This window comes from Mytilus galloprovincialis, chromosome 3 (assembly GCF_965363235.1).
Source record: "Mytilus galloprovincialis chromosome 3, xbMytGall1.hap1.1, whole genome shotgun sequence".
In the NCBI taxonomy this organism is placed as follows: Eukaryota; Metazoa; Mollusca; class Bivalvia; order Mytilida; family Mytilidae; genus Mytilus; species Mytilus galloprovincialis.
The window spans coordinates 62445910-62468118 of record NC_134840.1 but is presented as its reverse complement, the minus strand read 5'-3'; the positions used below and the strand labels follow the sequence as shown (position 1 = coordinate 62468118).

Here is a 22209-nt window from a genome sequence, read left to right as displayed (position 1 = left end):
ACAGGAAATAAATAATGCATTCATGTTTTTTTTTTTTTTTTTTTTTTTTTTTTTTTTTATGAAATGTTATGTAAAGTAAGAACAAAACTTTGAAAATTTAAAGCTAATGTGATTTTGGTAATTAATTATTGATTTCATTACCTTATAGGTATAGAATTACTCATTTGGACCAAGTCAGCATGAACATATAAGAAGATACGTCAAATTTCAAACAAAATTTTAAATAGGATAGAAAGAGAAATAATGATGTAAAGAAATGTACATACCTGAAACACCTGGGAGTCCATTGTTACCAGGGTTACCTTTAGGTCCAGGTAGACCATCAAATCCAGGTAATCCACCATCTCCTTTCATTCCAGGAAGTCCAGGTTCTCCTACAACACAGTCAAAATTATTGGTCTCAATTGGTCATTTGTTTATTAAGTTTTATTTTAGTGTAACATGATTTTTGTTAGTGTGTATTTCCTGCTAACTTGTATGCCAGACTGATGATCAAACACTGTGGTAGTGTATATTTGCTATAACAAGGCAATTTCATTTTATAAATATCCAAACGTTGATTCTGATCAATTACAGTTAACCAACATAGTTTGCCAAAGGACACACATCAGGATCATATAGGTCATCTAAATCAGATCTTACTGTGGATTCATTTAGCTCATCTAAATCAGATCTTACTGTGGATTCATATAGCTCATCTAAATCAGATCTTACTGTGGATTCATATAGCTCATCTAAATCAGATCTTACTGTGGATTCATTTATTTTCAATGGTGTCAATTTTCGTAAATCTGGGATAATATATTTTTTCCTGGATATTTGAATTTGTGGTTTTGCCACAGTCTACAAACAAGCTTACAGAAAATTTGTATTTGGTTAAACATTCAATTCACCGTTTTAGAATCTAATGCATTCTGGGTAATATTTTTAAAAGCTTAATTGCTTTAGAATGTTATGAACAATGGGAATCCATCCAATGGTGTAGCGTTATTTTCATTTTGGAGTACGAACAATGAGATTACCCATAGTCCTTTAGATTCTGAAAAGGCAAATTCCTGGATCACTGTAACCCACAAAATCCATGAAAATAGGTCTCCTACACATAGTAATGAATCCACAGTATAACAAAATGTTGTCATTCAAAGTTGTGAATTTCTGTGTACATCCATCAACAATTGACTTACCATCTCTTCCAGGTAAGCCAGATGGTCCATTCTCTCCTCTGGGTCCATCTAAACCAGGGGATCCATTAAGTCCTGGTGGTCCACTTTCTCCTTTGTTACCTGGTCTACCTTCTTGTCCAGGGAATCCAGAATCTCCCTTTGGTCCTCCAACACCTGGTAAGCCATCCAAACCTGATTCACCTACAAACAGAAAATATATCACATACAATCATTTCCTTGCAATGCTAATGCAACCTACTATGGTGATTTGCTTTTAAACTCAGCCAAGATATACTCAACAGATCCACCCCGTGAAATAATAGGGTGGTAAAGGGTTATTTTTGTGCAACGTGTTTTGCCATTTTTATTTCACGTGCAACTGTGATAAAGGTTCGTTATTCACTGTGTTTCATGAAATCGGTAAAAAGATAAAAGTGCTAGAAATTTTTAATTGTATGTTCATCGTGAAAGGCAATTTTATTTTGTGTTCTTCCGTGCAAATACCCACCCTTTTAAAGATTTTTTTATTCAAAGTAGTTAGACTACAAATATTTACCTACAAATGAATAGCAGGTTTATTATACTGAGAATCATATTTTTTCTGACTAAGGTATCTAAGGGGTGCCATGAAACAAAATTATTTTAAATCAACAGGAAAAATGGAAGCCAGTATTTATTATATAAAGAATAGAATATCAATTGATAAAGAATTGCTTATAAATTTGTTTGTTGATGAACTTTTCTATGATTGAATTCATCTAATTTTAAAATATACTATTTTGCAAATGGATTTTTCTTTTTTTACAAAATCTATTTCTGTAACTAAAATGATTATTTTGTACACCATTATGTGTTCAAAATGCCAAAACAACAGTTATCTCCGTCTCCAAAGACACCAGTTTCAAAACAACAGAAATATTTGACAAAGTTCAACAATGCCTGGAAAGCTGACTTCAAATGGTGCCAATTCACTCCCAACAGGCAAGACCAGTCACTTGCAAAGTAGACTTTAAAATCTGTTATTGGAGCCATAATGACATTACCAGACACAGTGAGACCCCTTCTCTTAAGAGTTTAAACAATGACAATGATCAGTTTTCTGTCATCATATTAGTGCTTTTAACCATGCATAGTATACCCATTGTTATTGTTTGTTAATTTATTATTTATTTTTTATGTTATAAATGTATAGCATATATCTCTCTTATATCTCAAGCCAATGACAATGAAAAACAAATAAAAAAGATCATCATCAGCAATCAACAATGTAAAACAAAAGAAAAAAAAGATTCTCATCAGCAATCAGCAATGTGAAACAAAAGTAAAAAAAGATTCTTCTCAATTAATCCTTAATATATGCAGACTTAAACTAATGCCATTCACAAGGAAGATTGAAAAAAAACACAAAAAAGACAGATTTTTACATCATCATGATCATATGGTTAGTTTTACGCGGAAAAATATGTCGATAATATGTCGATAAAAAACCTCCTGATCTGAGGTCCAAACTCCTGACCAAAATTTCAAAATCTCCTGATCTGAATTTTACAGTCCATCACATGTATGTAACTACCTTTCATTCCAGGAAGTCCATCTTGACCTGGTCCTCCAGGACGACCTGCATCTCCTCTTGGACCCTGTAAGATGAAAAATATTTATTCAAATATCAGAACTTGTCTTCAAAGGAAAAAAAAACAAAAACAAATATCAACAAAACTGAAAACAAATATTTTTGCAGCACCTCGACTTACATAATTTGAAGTTCATTCTGATTTATTGGAACAGATTGTCCAAGAACATATACCGCATTGTTTATAATAACTTATCATCTTTTCACATGAGGGTTAGATCAAGTTTCTTTCATAAAAAAATATCATCAAAAAAACAATTAAAATATTTATTGATAGGAAATAGAATGTTTTTACACATATAAAATTAAAGCTTATTGTTATGTCTACAGCAGAGATCTTTTTCTTTTTGTTCAAAATACAACAGACTTTGAGAGGGAATTTTGTATTGCCTATAGGTCAGTTCCAGGATATGGTTTTCAGACGAATCTGTCATGTGACCAAAATGTATGCATAGAAATTTCCAACACATGTTGAGCAAACGGGTGAAAAAGTTTAATGTTATACTGCACAAAATATTTGGGAAATTAAATTCTAAAAGGATGGTTACCCTCCCTCAGTTAAATGGCAATCACAATTATGTACTTACAGAACATTAATTATTTCTATACTACCATACAGAATGACGATTATGAAAGGGCTGGAAACTTTTAATAGAGCAGGGATACAGGCGTGCCTTCTATCTGGTTAATGACGTCATAAAGGCGTGTGAAATTGACAAGCTTTTTCAGTGAAAAACATGATTCCAGAAATGACCTATTGGCAGGCTTTATCCTGGGGCTGTTGTCCAACTCCTTAAATTATATTTCTGAACTTCTATAGTCATATCATTTTCTTACCCGTTCTCCCTTCATACCAGGGAAACCTGGTACACCTTCATCTCCCTTGGCTCCAAATGGTCCCCTGCCTCCTGGTAGACCCTCTCTGCCTGGCTCTCCAGAAATACCAGCCTCACCTGGGATACCAACTCCTGGAAGTCCATTATCTCCCCTGTTTCCATCTAAACCTGGTAAGCCTGCATGTTTAAAATATATTTGTCATTATATGGTATAAAATATTCCAAAAACCTACTAAATAATGATGATGATGATGATAGTTCTAGTAATAATAAAGAGCTGTGCCTTGAAGGCATGATACGCCTTTCATCGGCGTATAAAACAAAATAATTTTTCAGTCTGTACAGTTCTCATATAAATCTTCATAATAAATCATTTCATTTCTACAGTCTCCTCATTGTTACAATATTATAAACACCGTACAAAAATCAGTTTTTAATTGTTCAAAATAAGGAAGTTAAGAATGGCTCTTCCATTTGAGCAATTAATATAAATATCTGAAATCAAGTTTGTATTTAGTGTGTACATCAGATAAAAGATACTGACCATCTCTGCCTGGTTCCCCACTGATTCCACGTTGTCCTGGCAATCCTGATTCTCCCTTTGGTCCTGGTAATCCATCTACTCCTGGACGACCTTCAAATCCTGGTAGTCCATCCAAACCTCTATCTCCCTTACCACCTGAAGAAATTAATAAATTATTATAAATTAATTTGTTTATATTGAAGGTTTCAGAAATATTCAGATAAATAAGATTATTTTGCTCGTCAATTTTTCACGTTGATAAAAAACATTTTTTATTCCTATATTCTTGAAAGGTGGAAAGAATAGAGTTATAGTTGACTTAAAGTTAGGCAAAATTGTGAGAGTTGAAACAGAATTTCCTATTATTTGCAAGTATGTCATATATGAGAAAAGTAATTCCTGTCACTTTTCTTAGCAGTTGATTTGCAATAATTAATTAACATACAGATTACAAGCTTGAAGTATGCCATCCACACTGGTTGTCATAGGGGTTTAGATGTCTTTTGATTTTTACTGATTTTTTTGGCTGCATTTCATTTACATATACCTTGTTCCTCTTTTTTTACAAAATTTAAATGGACATACAAATATTTGAACCCGACATTTTGTTCTACAAATGGATTGCTAACCTGACAATCCTGGGAGACCTGCTGTTCCTGGTACACCATTGAGTCCTCTGTCACCTTTACCACCCTTCAAACCAGGTAATCCAGGTAAACCATCACGTCCAGGTTCTCCTGGGAATCCAAATACACCAGCATCACCTTTAGCTCCTGAAAATAAAATGATAAAAATTTATCACACAAGAAATTCATATCATTACAGTGTTGGTACTCAAAAAAATGAAAAATACAAAAACTAGACTAAAAGAAAGATGTAAAACAAATCTGTGTGCCAATTATATCCACAAATTATCACTTCATAAACAAGAATGTGTCCAAAGTACACAGATGCCCCACTCGCACTATCCTTTTGCATGTTCCATGGACCGTGAAATTGGGTAATAATCCAATTTGGCATTAAAATTAGGAAGATTATACTATAGGGAACCTATGTACTAAGTTTCAAGTTGATTGGACTTCAATTTCATCAAAAACTACCTTGACCAAAAACTTTAACCTGAAACTTCCACTTTCATTTTCTATGTTCAGTGGACCGTGAAATTGAAGTCAAAAGTCTAATTTGGCTTTAAAATTAGAAAGATCATATCATAAGCAACAAGTGTACTAAGTTTCAAGTTGATTGGACTTCAGCTTCATCAAAAACTACCTTGACCAAAAACTTTAACCTGAACGAACGGACGCACAGACGGACAAACGGAACCACAGACGAACGAACGGAGCCACAGACCAGAAAACATAATGCCCCTCTACTATCGTAGGTGGGGCATAAAAAAAACAAGAAATTTGCTGATCTGTCATTTTTTAATCCAGATGTGTTCAGACAAAACATAAAGAGATTATGAGCACTGACCTGGTAGTCCATCTTGCCCTGGTAATCCTGGAGGACCCTGTGGTCCATCTAATCCTGGTAATCCTGGTCTGCCACTTGATCCAGCCTCTCCTGGGATTCCTGGTTCACCATCAATACCTCTAACACCTGGTAAACCAGGCTCTCCTTTAGAAGCAAGGTCACCAGGTAATCCAGGTAAGCCATCTGCACCGGTACGTCCAGGTTCTCCAGGTATTCCGTTTCTTCCACTCTCTCCCTTACCACCTGGCTGTCCAGGAATTCCAGATAATCCTGATGGTCCAGGTTCTCCCTTCATACCAGGTAATCCATCCAATCCAGGTACACCTTAAATAAATGTCAACATATATATATATATGTGTACAAGCTTCATCTTCTTATTTTTATATATCAACTTTTAATATAATGTGGATTCATTTATTTTCATGGGTACCAGTTTTTAGTGGATTGAGGAAACTTGCATTTTGGTGGATATTTGATTTCCTGGTTTTGCTAATGTCTCAATTCAAGCCTATCCTATATATAGAATTTGTAATTTGTTGAACATTTAAATTTGTTATTCACCAATACATAATAATGAATCCACAGTATCAGACGATTGACAGTAACAGTTAAAAAAAGTTTCTTTCTTAGGAAAATTAAAAGAAGGGATAGGGTGTATTAATTCATTATATAAAGTTCCTTCAGAAATTTACAAAAGCTAAATCTAAGGGACTGTCCAGTAATTGCTGTTCTTTAGTTCTTTCTCTTTCTGTCTTAGGATTCATCAAGTTTTGCTAAATGAAATGGAATTTTGTTTTTTTTTAACAGTAGATTTTCTTTGTCTCCATCTTCCCTAAAACTTACCATTGGATACTGCAAAACTTAGTATATCTTACCCTGCCTTCCCCTCACACTTACCATCTTGTCCAGGACGACCTGATGGTCCCCTTTCTCCAGATAATCCATCCAACCCTCTATCTCCCTTGGCTCCTTCTAACACGGTACCAGGTAAACCAGGCAAACCACCATCACCTACAATCAAACAACTTTATCTTATAACTTTGTAAAAAACATGTATACATAAAGTATTGAATGCATATGTATAGGTCTCTTAAAAAGAGAAAATTTATCAAACATTAAAGTGCAAATTTTCTCAGAAAAATATACAATTTTTCCTTCTGTTTCAGCCGGTTACAATGTTTCTCTGCATCAGGTAAATTTCTTATTTCAGTATGCTATAAATATTGTTTCAACTTACAAGTGAAAGAAAAAAGTATAGGCATTAATGGGATCAAAGGCGGATCACATCTATGCAATACATTGTGTGTACTTACAAAAAAGCAAGTAGAGAAAATGGCTAAAATATAGCTTTTCAGTCTGTATCTATAGGGACCTGACTGCACATTGTTTGATCTTTGACCCCCTAACATCTAGTTTTTTTTAATGATTTTAACCATATATAATATGAGAGTTAAAGGAAGACAAAAGTTTTTATGCTGACCTTTCATTCCTGGGAAGCCATCACGTCCTGATTCTCCTTTGAGTCCATTAAGTCCTGGTCCTCCAGGGAGTCCTGAGGTTCCTTTGTCCCCTCTAGGTCCAGGAAGTCCTGTACAAAAAATATCAAATGTTGTGTTATGAGGAAAAGCAAGACACCATCGTTTTATCAAGTACTTGTAATACTCTGTAGTGTTTCTTATCTTTATAACATTCTTAGATATTAAAGTAAAAAAAACAACAACTATGAATCACAAAAATACAGAATCATGAAAAAATTGATAGAACTCCTGATATAGTTTCTTGTTTGGGATTCAATATCCATTTTACACTCTTTGTTCTTTTTAAACAAGAGTGCACACGCTAAAATGTCTCGCCTTCTATACTAATCATTGATATTATGTTGATAGTCCTAAGTATAAAGCTAAGCTTTATAACAATTGTCACATAAACTTAACATTAACCAAGATAACTAAACATAGACCAATGAACCTTGAAAATGAGGTCAAGGTCAGATGAACCATGCCAGGCAGACATGTACAGCTAACAATGCTTCTATACAACATATATAGTTGACCGATTACTTATAGTTTAAGAAAAATAGACCAAAACACAAAACCTCAACACTGTGCAATGAACCGTGAAAGTGAGGTCACGGTCAAATAAAACCTGTACATGTGCGACTAACATAAAGATCAAAAATATTTCCATACACCAAATACAGTTGACCTATGGCATATAGTATTAGATAAAAAGACCAAAACTCAAAAACTTAACTTTGACCACTGAACTATGAAAATGAGGTCAAGGTCAAGGTCACATGACATCTGCCCGTTAGACATGTACACCTTACAATCGTTCAATACAACAAATATAGTAGACCTATTGCATATAGTATGAGAAAAACAGACCAAAACACAAAAATTTAACTTTGATCACTGAACCATGAAAATGAGGTCAAGGTCACATGACATATGCCCGATAGACATTTACACCTTACAATCGTTCCATACAACAAATATAGTAGACCTATTGCATATAGTATGAGAAAAACAGACCAAAACGCAAAAATTTAACTATAACCACTGAACCATGAAAATGAGGTCAAGGTCAGATGACACCTGCCAGTTGGAGATGTACACCTTACAGTCCTTCCATACACTGAATATACTAGCCCTATTGCTTATAGTATCTGAGATATGGACTTGACCACCAAAACTTAACCTTGTTCACTGATCCATGAAATGAGGTCGAGGTCAAGTGAAAACTGTCTGACAGACATGAGGACCTTGCAAGGTATGCACATATCAGATATAGTTATCCTATTACTTATAATAAGAGAGAATTCAACATTACAAAAAATTTGAACTTTTTTTTCAAGTGGTCACTGAACCATGAAAATGAGGTCAAGGACATTGGACATGTGACTGACGGAAACTTCGTAACATGAGGCATCTATATACAAAGTATGAAGCATCCAGGTCTTCCACCTTCTAAAATATAAAGCTTTTAAGATGTTAGCTAACACCGCCGCCGCCGCCGCCGCCGCCGCCGTAGCCGCCGCCGCCGGATCACTATCCCTATGTCGAGCTTTCTGCAACAAAAGTTGCAGGCTCGACAAAAATGATCATGATTTTTTTTAAATTTAGTCATTGAAAAAAAGGGAAGATTCCTGAAAAAGTTTCAATGCAAACAAAAATGATTAACCAACTAAGCCATATACCTCTTGGTCCAGGAAGTCCTGGTAGTCCATCTTCACCACGGGGTCCAGATTCTCCTGGTCTGCCATTTATACCTGGTAGTCCGTCCAAACCTACAACAGATTGGTTATTAGCAAATAATTCATAAGACACAGCATTTTGAGTCTACCTGGATTTTAAGTTCTTTGGCAAATGAATAACTCTTAGTTTATCAAGATTGTTATACTTTTTAATTTTTCTGGTCAATGTTGTGGTAAACGCAACTCTTTGTTTGTTATCTGAATAAAAACACATGCACAAGATGTTTTTTTTAACATATTATGTGAATTTGAGATTAAGGGAAAAAATCCCTCCAAAAATGATAGAATTGAATCCACAGTAATATAGAAATGGTTATCATGATAACTTTTGTGTGTTTTTTTAATCAAATTAAACAGCAGTCATATAAATTTTGCAATGAAGTCATTTCAGAAGTTTGAGAAACAGTAATAATCATAGAAATAATGCAATTTATCCTACATAATAATAATGATATTGTGGGGTTACCAAGGGGTAATTGGAAATGTTTTTCGAACAGGAAAATACAGATTTAGATATAAATCAATAATGACTCACCATGTTCACCCTTCATTCCAGGTAATCCATCTCTACCTGTGCTACCTGTCAAACCAGGTGCACCTTTGTCACCTTTGTTTCCTTTGATGTCTGCTATATTAACTGGAGTGCTCACACCTAAAATGCCAACATGAGATATTTTTAGTTTTAATGGCAATTATTATGAATGAAGATTATTTAGTTCAATATAATAAATCACTAAAGAGTATTGTTGACTCAAAATACAATTTCATACACCTATTTGGAAATCTGTCCCGCTTGACTCCAGAATCTTCCCACTTGAAATTTTGACGTCATATACAACAATCACTTTTTCATTGTGGCATCAAATATTTTCTATTATGACAGAGTCTTTGTGTCAGGGCAAAGAAAATGAAGCTTTATCATAATAAAACAATTAAAAAACATTATACATAATATGTATTTCAGGATAAAAACTAAAAGGTAAAGGGAAAGTCTTGGCTGAATTGAACTGAAAACTGAAGATAATCTTTTGCTTAAAATTAAGATCTGTTCAAAAGATAGAGGTAGAAAAGGAGAAGACAACATTAGCAATAAAGAAAGGCTACAAACCTGGTTCTCCCTTCAATCCTGTAAAGCCTGATGTTCCAGGCAGACCATTAGATCCAGGTTCTCCTCTTATTCCAGGAAGACCTGGGATACCAATTCCAGCATCTCCCTTCTGTCCTGGTTGACCGGGCTGTCCATTGCTACCAGGAAGACCATCTAGTCCTGGACGTCCACCATCTCCCTTAAGTACAAGGTCATGTTATATGTTTTTGCATTATAATACATAAATTGCTTTTGATGGTTGCTTTATGCCGCATCAGCACAAAGAGGCTATATCGAGTTTAATATTACAATACATGTTTTTGAATAAAGTCAGTTAAAACCAAAAAGACAGTTTTAGTTTTCATCATGGTTTACCAAGTATGAAAATTGTAAATCATCAATATTACTTATTTAGCCTAGAAACATAAATTAACCCTTTGATGACCATGTGGTTTTTATCTACACCCTACATGACATGTGTTTATGTATAAAATGTGTACTCTTGAAAGAATTCAATAGTTATTTAAAAAATGTAAAACCATTATTTCTGGACAAAATGCATGGTTGGAGTGAATGCAGATTTTAACTGTAAAATTCTTGAGATTGAATAATGGGGAACATCAATATCCAAACCCCATATTTCTGGCATTATATTACCTTATCTCCCTTAAGTCCTGGGAATCCAGAACTACCAGGTGGTCCTTGGGGTCCTGGTCTTCCTTGGTTACCTTTAGGTCCAGGTAAGCCATCCAATCCTTGACCTCCCTTTTCACCTGTAAGGCAAGTATCATACAGGTAAAATGATTTACACAGAGCTCACAGACCTCAGTTTGGGGACTACACAGAGACCACAAAAAAAATGTTACATCTAAGAAATTTTGAATTCAACTCCAATTAGTTTTTTAAATACTAACTGGGTCAAAAGTCAGACTCAATATATGTATATAGAATTTGACAAGAAAACATGTGTATGACTAATTATTCTTAGTTATACACTTTAAACTACTGTATAGCATGTTATTTTTCGCAGTAAGTAATTAAATTTTTGCATATTTTTGCAGATAGAAAAAAAATGCCAAAATAAATTCCGCCAAATTAAAGGTGTACATGCAAAGGTATTGAAAAATGGTTTAAATCCGCCAAAATATTTCTTATAACTTATTCAATGAAAATCGTGAAATTTTACAACCAGGAAAATAACCCTCTATACGGTATCAAGGAGAACCAATACATATTGAATTTATTAGGCAGAATCACCCATAATGAATTATTTGGCTCAATACTTATAATTAATTATCTGTTAACTTAAAAACAACAAAAATTTACAAACTGTATTGCTTTTGAATTAATATAATGAATTAGGTTTTTTAAATAAATTTAACTCTTGCAAAATATTTCAATACCACAGAAACTCGAAAGCAAGCATTTTTATAAGTATTCTATAAGCACTTACAATTTACTTGATAATCAGGAGGAATAAAGGCAGCTTCTCCCTTAAAACCTCTTAATCCATCCAAACCGGGTTGTCCAGGAATACCCTACAGAAAATACAGTGTCATCAGTATATAATTAATCCATTCATTTGCAAAGGAAATATATTCTAAATCAAACTATAGACATAAGTGAAGGTTAAAGTGAAGGTTAAAGTGAAGGTTTAAGTGAAGAAATAAAGAGTAAAAGGCAGATATTAGTACACTGATGTTGCACACTTCGAATGATGCACTGCCAATTTAACAGTTTAGTCAGAACATCGAATTTATATCAAAGTAAAGTTTAATTATTTTTTGTTAATGTCAATCATTGAATATAGGATTTTTTTTGGGAGCCCTGACTTAGAGCCTAGATAAATTTTTGAGACTTAGAGCCTAGAAAAATTTTAAGCATAAAAATTATAGCAAAGTTTGTTACATACAGGCTCTCCAGGTTGTCCCTGAAATCCTGGCAGTCCATCTAGACCTCTGTCTCCTTTGTTTCCTTGAGGACCAGGGAGTCCAGGCTGGCCATTCCTTCCTGGGACACCATCAACACCATTTAAACCACGCTCTCCTTTCAGTCCAGGGAGACAATCACTACATGATCCTCCTCTGTCACCTTAATAACATTAGGATTTAAAACAATTTATAAATCTAAAGATCCAATAAGATGTCTCTAACAGTTGAAGGCATATTTGTCTCTAGTAAATCTGATCAGTGTAATGCCAAAAATAAATTATACATGTGTTTCCGCTAACCTAACCTACCCTAATTTTTAGTGCCTACCCTAACACTTTTTATGCCATTTTGGAACAAGCACTGTTAAAGTCAGACTGATTCCCTTGAAGTAACCACCTAAAAAATGTTAGCAAAATAAAAAGATATTGCTTAACCTACGTACCCTATTTTTTTACAACTAGTTAGCGGAAACATGAGTCTTATTTTTTTCGCCTAATGTCTTAGACGATGTCAATTGTTTTTAAGTTAGATAATGGAATGTTGATACTAATATCAAATAATAACTTGAAAGGAGTAGGTCCGGTAAGGACCGATTTTGGCCTCAAATTTCAAGTTCATCTGACGAGAGATTTAAGAGACTTTTTAAACACATATGTGTCTCTTTCAGTTTATTCAATCAATTTATGTGAAAGATTTAAACTGATTCACTCATCAAAAACGGTCCGATTCTAGCTTAAATCTGAAAAATCTATCAAATATGCCAAAAAATATCACTTTTCAGATGGTTTTTGTCAAAAATGAAAGTAGCATTTGTGTTCATCCTCAACCTTTAATATGTTATGTATTATCATCAAATACAACTTACATTTCAATATTAAGAATGAACACAAATGCGGCAACTTTCATTTAAGACATAAACCGTCTAAAATTTAACTAAAATGCTAAAATTGTGAAGATTTCAGTAATTTAGCAATGATGTTAGTACCCGATATATGTGCATTGTACTGTCAAAAACAGCCCATATGTATGTAGCAGAAGCATTCTACTTTCCAATAAATAACTAAAAGTTTACATTTTAACAATTTTGTAAACTGCTATATTTTGGGGTCAAAAAGAGGTCTTACTGAACCTACTCCTTTGAAGTATTTTACATTAAAATTGTATATAATTTCCTTAAGTGTTTTACATGACTTGTGGTTTTACATACATATATATACAAAAATGAAAACAGTTATTCCAGTATGTAATCCTTAGTTGGGCCTGTTGTCAAAGGTTTTTTTTTTTGGATATTGAAATTCATGCTAATTTTGAAAGGTGATATGTAATTTGTAATAAAACACTTATTCCCCATCTAGTCATTGTGTAAACTATGATATATAGTGATTATGGCCAAACAATCCAAATTTTAACTTGACCAAGTACTGGCAAGAAGAAAGGTTGTATTAATCCTGTTTCCAATCTGCTACTTTCAACTGACCTTTGAATCCAGGAATACCAGGTTCACCATCTCTTCCAGGCAATCCACCATAACCTTTCAACCCCTTTTCCCCTTTTGGTCCAGGTAATCCAGGTCTGCCTCTTGTTGAATTACCAGACTCACCAGGCACACCATCCCTACCTCTTTCACCCTTTATACCTGGGACACCATCCCTTCCTGGGAATCCTGAAGGGCCTTCAGGACCAGGAATAGACCTGCCTGGTTCACCTGTGAATCCAGGTTCTCCCTTTTCACCTGGTAATCCATTCAATCCAGGTAAACCATCTATTCCAGGAAAACCTGCAAAAAAATTAGTTCAAAGTATATTGTACTAAAACATTCTTCAATGAAAAGAGACATACAAATGAAACTTGTTTTTTTTTCTGTTTTACCTGGAACATATAAATTTATGCTACCAAAATCTATAAATCTCTCGAAATCTTGTAAAATATCCCATTAGATATACTGTTCAACCAAAAAGAAACCTATGATGATTAATAAATATTTACAAATATTTATTTAAAACTGGTCTTACAGGTAATACAAATTTAACTTTGCAAACTATCTTACCTGAAACCCCTGGTCCTCCTTTGTCTCCCTTTATTCCATCTTTTCCTTGTGGTCCAGGTGGTCCTGGTACTCCGGGCCCTCCAGCTGGTCCAGTTTCTCCTTGAGGTCCAGGAAGACCAGGAAATCCATCATTTCCAGGAAAACCTCTTGGACCTGAAGGTCCTCTATCTCCTTTTGGTCCAGACGGTCCATTACCACCTTTTCCCTTATAACAATTACTTATTTATAAATATGCGTAACACAAATTCTTCACTGAATACCATCAGTTTATGACATAAATAGATAAATGTTTCATTGATACTTTTTTCCATATAAACTATTTTTTTTGAAAAATATTGATTTTTATTGAAACGGTAGAACATTTTTTGAGTGGGAACTCACTTTTGTCCTATGACTGTACATGTACTCTAAATGAAACAAAAACATTTTTTTTTATATGTTCCATGATTTGATTGGATATTAAAAACAAAAGTTATTGTTTCCAATTGTAAGTTCGCAAAGCCAAAGGTAAAAATTACGTTGATTCCATTGTTTAATTAGAACACAACCAAATTAACTTTGTAGTTATTTAGTTACATTCAAAAACATGTAGATATCTATAAATATGAATCTTCAACTTTCCATACTACATAAAACTAAATTAAAACAATTTCTTACTCCTGCTGGGCCAGGAAGACCCCTTGGTCCTAAATCTCCCTTAGGACCTTCAAACCCTATGTCTCCCTTTTCTCCTGCAAGTCCGTTTAGCCCAGGAAGTCCATCCATTCCACGGTCACCTTTCAATCCGGGCAATCCTGGTAACCCTGGCAATCCTTGTTTTCCCTATCAGAAAAAGTTGAAACTTAAACTAGTGCAAGTAACAAACAATATCATAGTAGAAATGCCAAGAGTCTGAACAAAAAGAAATATTTTCTGACTAATTTTCTGAATTAATGTTTTAAATTGATAAAAATCATGTCAAATGATTTCATTCAATAAGTGTAGATGGTTGATGTTTTGATACTGGTTTGAATCCTGAGTAGAAATTCCAAAAAATTAATATTGTTATCACTACTGTAGTGTAAACCATATCTAAGACTATAGGCTTTGAAATAATTTATAGTGCAGCTTAAAATAGTTTATATACTACTCAGTGTGCATTCATTTACTTTCTTGGGTATTAATTTTCATGAATTAAAAAACCTTACATGATCGTGGATATTTGATTTCAAGGTTTTGCCGGAGTTTCCATACAAGCCTATAGAAAATTTGTCATTCATCGAACATTTAATTTCCTGGTTTACCTTTACCCACGAAAATTGGTATCCAACGAATATTAATGAATCCACACTATAACAAAACCAATAATTCTATAGTTTTTTTAAAAATAAAGATGAACAGTAATCTTTGCCTTAATATTGAATCACTTTAGGAAAACTCTAAATCATTACAAATGATTGACACACCATACAATTAGGAAAAGAGGGAGGGGTGATCATGAAAAAGAATCCAGCAAAAAAAATGTAAATAGAGTTATTTCCCTTGCCAACCTATATTTTTTTGTTGAATTTGGTTATATTTTGGCAACCAAAAGTTTCAATCAATTGTATTACATCATAACTGCAAGATTTGATTCATTGAATGAATCCCATTATGTATTTAAAAAAAAAAAATAATAATCTATACTTTTCGTTGAAAACATTTGGTAGATCTCTAATAATGACCCATTTGTATCAATAACTTATATATTTACAGAGAAAAGAGATCAAGGGTCAATAAAAAATATACCTAAGAATTACATTATATCCATAGATACCTAATCTTACAAATCCATGACAAGGAAAGATGATCAGAAATTTTTTTCTACATGCACCTCCATTTCTGAATTTTTTTTCAATAAATGTTGCAAATTCCTTGTTTTCGGTTTGGGTTTATAGCAATTTTCGCTCAAAATTTTGCCAAAAAATCTTACCCTAGGTCCAGCTATTCCAGGAACACCTTTCTCACCAAACATACCAGGCATACCTTTCATTCCCTGAAAATATATGAAAAACTTCATTTATCTCATCATAAAGGTACATATCATAATCTTCTTGAAAAGGAGTAGGTTCAGTAAGACCCCTTTTTGGCCCCAAATTATAGAAGTTTTACAAAAGTATGAAAATGTATTCTTTTAGCTATTTACTGGAAAGTAGAATGATTCTGCTACATAAATATGGGCTGTTTTTGACAATACAATGCACATATATCGGAGACTAGAATCATTAAATTTAAGTCATTGATAAATGATAATAATTTGACTGACAGATAAATAAATAAATAAACAATCAAATAAAATTTATGCCTTACATCTCTTCCAGGTTCTCCTTTATATCCATCTCTTCCAGGTTCTCCAGTGAATCCCTACAAAGACAACCAGATCAATCATATACTTTGTCTATACATGTATTGTAAATAAAGAAATTACCTGCATTGTGTGCATTTATGGGGGGGGGGGGGGGGGTCCTGGACATGAAATCCAGAGCTTAAAATAATGAAATCCTGAGGTCAAGAATTTCAAGAAATTGAAATCCCAACATCCAAAAATTCGAAGAAAAAAAATTCCCGGATCCCAAAAGGATCAATCCCGAAATCCAAAGCTTAAATACACCTGATCCTGATGTCCTGAAAAAGGTCCTGCCCCCCCCCCCCCCCCCCCATATCTATCATTGGTATTTTGTCATTTAAGACTAAAAAATTATTGATTTTAATATGAGAGTATTTGAGAGATACCCTGCTTAATTCTTAAAAAAAAAAAGGTTCAAAATGTGAGTTCAAATTATTGTGATTACAGCCCTGTTGCATTTTTCGCAATAATAAAAACATCGGAATAAATTCTAAATTTTCAGTAACTTTTCTTACAAAATTTTTTTTTTTACAGTTTTTGTCATAATTGGATCAGTATGGACTTCAATTTTTATGAATCCATCATATTTGATTATCGCTATTTTGTGCATTATCCTTTGATCTTTTTTTGTGATAATTATTCATGTCATGCTACTCGCTTCAGATGGAAAATTATTGCTAGAAACTGAGCGGGCACATGGCGTTGCTATCAAAATTAACAACATCCTCATAGATAAAATAGGGAAAAACAGATTATCATTGGTCATCTCAACTCAATTGCCTTTCTCACTTGAGCCTCTTTGGGAAGGCTCAAGCGAGAAAATCTTGTTGAGATGATCATCGATAATCTATAAATATAGATATATTCTTATAGACATGGGCTTAGTTAAGATTGTTTTTAATAGTCATGTTTGCATTTATTTTTCTGGTACTTTTTTTCTTGGAATTTATAAATAGACAAAAGCTCAGTATACTAGAAAATCTTTAACAGAAACTATTTTCAGAATATAAATAAAATTACCGTGTTTCCTTTTCTACCCCGATCTCCTTTTGGTCCAGTAAATGATCCCTTATTCCCTGTGAAAGTGCTAGTAATGTTTCCTGCTGGACCAGGTGGACCTTGTTCTCCATTTTGTCCTGGTGGACCAGGGGGACCTTTTACACTAATGCCATTACTTCCTTTTTGTCCTTTTTGACCAATGTCACCTTTTAAGCCCTGAAAAAAAATGAAAACAAATGATAGGTTTTTGATAATATTCTGTATTATGAACTGTTAGCTGTTATATTCTGATTATTCAACCTTATAAATGTTGTCCTTTTAAAAAATCTCTTCCAGAAAAAAACCTATCAAATTCACAACTGAAATAATCAGTCTTACTGTGGATTAATTATTATTCGTTGGATACCAATTTTCGTTGATTTCGTGGGTACAGGTAAACCACGAAATTCAATGTTCAACGAATGACTAATGATCTAAAGGTTTATATGCCAACTTCAGCAAAAACCACGAAATTAAATATCCACGAATATGCAAGTTTTCCTTAATCCACGAAAATTGGTACCCACGAACATTAATGAATCCACAGTATATAGTACTTTACGTACTTTGATATACGTTCGTTAAGTTACTTCCCTTTGATATCAGTCTGATATGATTTATGAAAAAACCCATATATCATTTGTATCATTATTTGTGTGGAATACAAATGAACACGCTGCCTCTTGTTTGTCATTCTTATTATCCCCATACGACCCCAAAGAATATTACAACTTCTAAAAAACTCTTATGCAAATGTCTATTTGGCATACATTCCTGCATGTAATTATCAAATTTAAACTAAAATGGACAAGTTAAAAACAAATAAATTTAGAATAACAAATTGATATTAGGCTCTGACTATAAAAAGACAAATTCTTTTGATAAAAAAATATCGATCAGTATATAGTCTCTTTAAATGAAGGATTGATAATAAACATACATTTCTTCCATCAAATCCTCTCTCTCCTTTAGGACCGGGTCCTCCATCTCTACCATTTGGTCCCTGAAAAAATATTACACAAGTAACTAAAAAATCAAAACATAAACATACTGTAATCTAATTTTTGCCAATACAATGTACTTTATGTTGCATATGGCCCTTTTCAGCTGACTTTGGGGCGATTTATTTTCCTGATTTAAAACATTTTCTTGATGTATTAATGAGGGAAGCCCCAAGTATTTCATATTTGCGCTAATTTAAATTGGCGTTCTATTTCTACACGCGAAAATAAAATGCTCATGAAAATTAGTTGGTTTACAGTATGGAAATATAAGTATGGTAAACTGATAGATTGATGGCAGATGAACATTTTTGTGTTAGTTTGTAGATATGTGCAAATGAGCCAATTCTCCATCCAAGTCACAATTTGTAAAAGTAAACCATTATAGGTCAAAGTAAGGTCTTTCCCAAAATGGAGCCCTGGCCAGTAAATAGAACTGTTATCTTTATTTAAGATTTTCTGTTTTATTTTCGTTTGGTATAACCATAAGGAGAAGATGAGTGAAATGTACATAAAGTGATGCATTTGGTTCTATTCATTTATTCCCTGTGCCTGAGGGAGATATGAAGATTTGTTCACCCAAGAATATTCATATTTCACAAGGGCTCTGCCCGAAACAAATATGATTTTTTAGGGTGAACAAATCTTCATATCTTCTGAGGCCAAGGGAAATTAATGTTTTATTCCATTGCCTAATCTTTGTTTACTATCTGAACTTCAAATATTAGTTTGCATACAAGCATTTTTTCTTATCCTCTTTTTTATTACTTAACACGACATACATATTGATAAACAGTACGGATAAACATTTATTATTTAATTGGTCTTTTAGTTTTAACATCTGAATTAAATTTGAATACGATAATGATGTGTGCTATCGCTATTTATACCAGCGCAGCTTTATATGACTGCAGAGTTCGAACCCTGAACATTGGAGCAAGTATGGACACAACATTCAAGCTTGATACAGCTCTGAATTTGGATTGTGATTAAATAGTTGACACAACACAGGTTTCTGACACATAATGAATGTGGTCTAAGAACTTAAACTTAAAAACTTTAAATTTTAAATTAGACATTACCTATTATGGTCCAATATCCAAAATCTAAATACATGGTTAGACTCAGCATTTCATAGAATCCCAAGAATTCAATTTTTGATGGATCATTTACATCTCAATAGGGACCAATTTAATAACCGGGCCCAAACATCAAAAATACATGGTTACATTAAGCATATATCAGAGAACCCCATATATACAATTTTTGTTGAAATCAAACAAAGTTTAATTTTGGACCCCAATTTGGACCAACTCGAAAATTGGGCCTAAATCTTAATACATGTTTAGATTCAGCATATCAAAGGCCTCAAGGATTCAATTTTTGTTGATATCAAACAAAGTTTAATTTTGGACCACGATTTGGACCAACTTGAAAACTGGGCCCATAATAAAAATTCTAAATACATGTTTAGATTAAGCATATCAAAGAACTCGAAGGATTCAATTTTTGTTGAAATTAAACAAAGTTTAATTTTGGACCACGATTTGGACCAACTTGAAAACTGGGCCCATAATGAAAAATCTAAGTACATGTTTAGATTCAGCATATCAAAGAACCCCAAGAATTCAATGTTTGTTGAAATCAAACAAAGTTTTATTTTGGACCCCAATTTGGACCAACTTGAAAACTGGGCCAATATTCAAACATCTAAGTACATGTTTAGATTCAGCATATGAAAGAACCTCAAGAATTCAATTTTTGTTAAAATCAAACTTAGTTTTTGGCCCCTAATTCCTAAACTGTTGGGACCTCAACTCCAAAAATCAATCCCAACCTTCCTTTTGTGTTCGTAAACCTTTTGTATAAATTTCATTGATTTCTATTTACTAATACTAAAGTTATATTTCGAAAACCAAGAATAATGCTTATTTTGGCCCTTTTTTGGCCCCTAATTCCTAAACTGTTCGGACCAAAACTCCCAAAATCAATCCCAACCTTCCTTTTGTGGTAATAAACCTTGTGTCAAAATGATTTTTATTAACTTAAACTAAAGTTATAGTGCGAAAACCAAGAAAATGCTTATTTGGGCCCTTTTTGGCCCCTAATTCCTAAACTGTTGGGACCAAAACTTCAAATATCAATCCCAACCTTCCTTTTATGGTCATAAACCTTGTGTTTAAATTTTATAAATTTCTACTAACTTATACTAAAGTTATAGTGTGAAAACCAAAAGTCTTCAATTTTTGCGGTCCTATAAAAATAAGAAGTTCAAGACGTTATGTATATAAACAGCATATAACATCGCACGATTTAGTCCCAACATTTCAGAGGGGAATATGAAGTTTTGTTCGACGTCAAGTGTGATAGTTTCAACCATTCAAATGTTGATTTCGCTATCAGAATCAACATGCAGTGGAATAACATCATTCACCATTTTTATAGAAAATAATTACTAAGTATGTCAGGGTGTAAAAGTGAAGTTACTGTTTAAATAAGACCTTATTTTACAAACTTAGCAAACCAGTTTTACTGACCACTTGTCCTGGAAATCCAGTTACACCAGGTTCTCCCTGAAAAAAAAAGCAAAATAATGTTACAAATTCATGTATCAAATAAGTAAATAAAATTCTACATAAAAATTCCTATACTTGTGAGAAATTGATATCAGCTCTCATTATTAAATCTAGTTAGTATTAATATACTCGCCACAGGATGGTTTATTATCATATTGAAAATAAATAACTCAAGTTAATATCAAGTGATATTCAATTCTCAAGCGTTATGCAGCAACCACTTGATTTTCTGGGGGGGGCTATGGTTTTTTTTTCTGTACAAACTTTTTTTTCGCCTGTGGCGAAAAACAATCTATTTTTTTTCGCGACAAGTCGAAAACAATTTTTTTCTTTCAATTTTAGCATTACATATAGTGGCAGCTGAGGGTGAAACAAACAATTTTTTTTCTCAGAATCAAAAACAAATTTTTTTTTTCTCCAAAAACTGGAAACAAACTTTTTCCAAAAAAAACCATAGCCCCCCCCAGAAAATCAAATGGTTGCTGCCTTATAAGACATGTTGATCTTATGGTTTGACACTCTTGTTGCGTTATATAAGTTGTTTGCACTTTCAAGTATGAGGTTATATGTCCTGTTCTGATGTAAAACTTTTAACATTGTTTAAACCTTTGAAAGTCACCAATGACCAAATTAATAGCCATTGGAAATTTCTTAATATCATCTGATGATGGTGGATAGGCCATTCACATTGATAACAAGTCACAACGATAAGAGACAAAAGTTTACCGTGAGAGTATTCAATAAAATAGAAAAACATATTGATGTGAAATATTTTCCCTAAAATTTCATTTAAGGAATGACTGTAATATTTTTTTCTGTCTATAAAGAAATAACATAAAAAATGTGGTGCACACTGAATAACGCACGTAGCGGGTTATTTGACAGTGTGCATCACATTTTTTATGTTATTTCCAATAGACAGACAAAATATTACAAACATTCCTTATAATTAAATTCCAAATTCCATATTTAAGGAGTAAATCATGAAAAAACGTTGATGAGGTCACAGTCAAATGACTATGGGTTGATAAAAAATTCTCACAGCCAATCAGAAGACGTGTTACTTCCAAAATTAAATTATTTCTAAATAAAAAATTTCCAATTTCAAGGTAAAATGAAATCTAAGTAATAACATAACAAATAATAAAAAAAAAACAAAAAACATTTTGAACATGCAAGTTTGAACCATGGCTTCATATATTCTTAAAAGAGGTTCTAAAAATCTTATAAAAATATTTTTCTTTTAATCAAATAAATTATATGAATAAATAATGTTTTAACAA

General features: G+C 33.1%; 1 protein-coding gene across 2 annotated transcripts in view; it reads right to left on the bottom strand.

Moving 5' to 3' along the window:
• LOC143068571 (uncharacterized) overlaps positions 1 to 22209 on the bottom strand; it is a 60350-nt gene that overhangs the window by 13400 nt on the left and 24741 nt on the right. Inside the window, exons 8-30 of one of the 2 annotated variants that reach the window (XM_076242750.1) lie at positions 20888 to 20923; positions 18290 to 18352; positions 17332 to 17526; positions 16275 to 16328; positions 15898 to 15960; positions 14604 to 14768; positions 13947 to 14151; positions 13377 to 13676; positions 11881 to 12059; positions 11422 to 11506; positions 10626 to 10741; positions 9990 to 10167; positions 9417 to 9533; positions 8825 to 8914; positions 7106 to 7213; positions 6523 to 6636; positions 5626 to 5949; positions 4782 to 4925; positions 4174 to 4308; positions 3631 to 3806; positions 2737 to 2800; positions 1185 to 1364; positions 267 to 374 (exon numbers count right to left, since the gene is read on the bottom strand). In XM_076242750.1, the coding sequence (XP_076098865.1) occupies positions 267 to 374; positions 1185 to 1364; positions 2737 to 2800; positions 3631 to 3806; positions 4174 to 4308; positions 4782 to 4925; positions 5626 to 5949; positions 6523 to 6636; positions 7106 to 7213; positions 8825 to 8914; positions 9417 to 9533; positions 9990 to 10167; positions 10626 to 10741; positions 11422 to 11506; positions 11881 to 12059; positions 13377 to 13676; positions 13947 to 14151; positions 14604 to 14768; positions 15898 to 15960; positions 16275 to 16328; positions 17332 to 17526; positions 18290 to 18352; positions 20888 to 20923 (3199 nt within the window). The remainder of the gene's footprint in view (positions 1 to 266; positions 375 to 1184; positions 1365 to 2736; positions 2801 to 3630; positions 3807 to 4173; positions 4309 to 4781; positions 4926 to 5625; positions 5950 to 6522; positions 6637 to 7105; positions 7214 to 8824; positions 8915 to 9416; positions 9534 to 9989; positions 10168 to 10625; positions 10742 to 11421; positions 11507 to 11880; positions 12060 to 13376; positions 13677 to 13946; positions 14152 to 14603; positions 14769 to 15897; positions 15961 to 16274; positions 16329 to 17331; positions 17527 to 18289; positions 18353 to 20887; positions 20924 to 22209) is intronic. The other variant, XM_076242751.1, reaches the window with a different exon arrangement.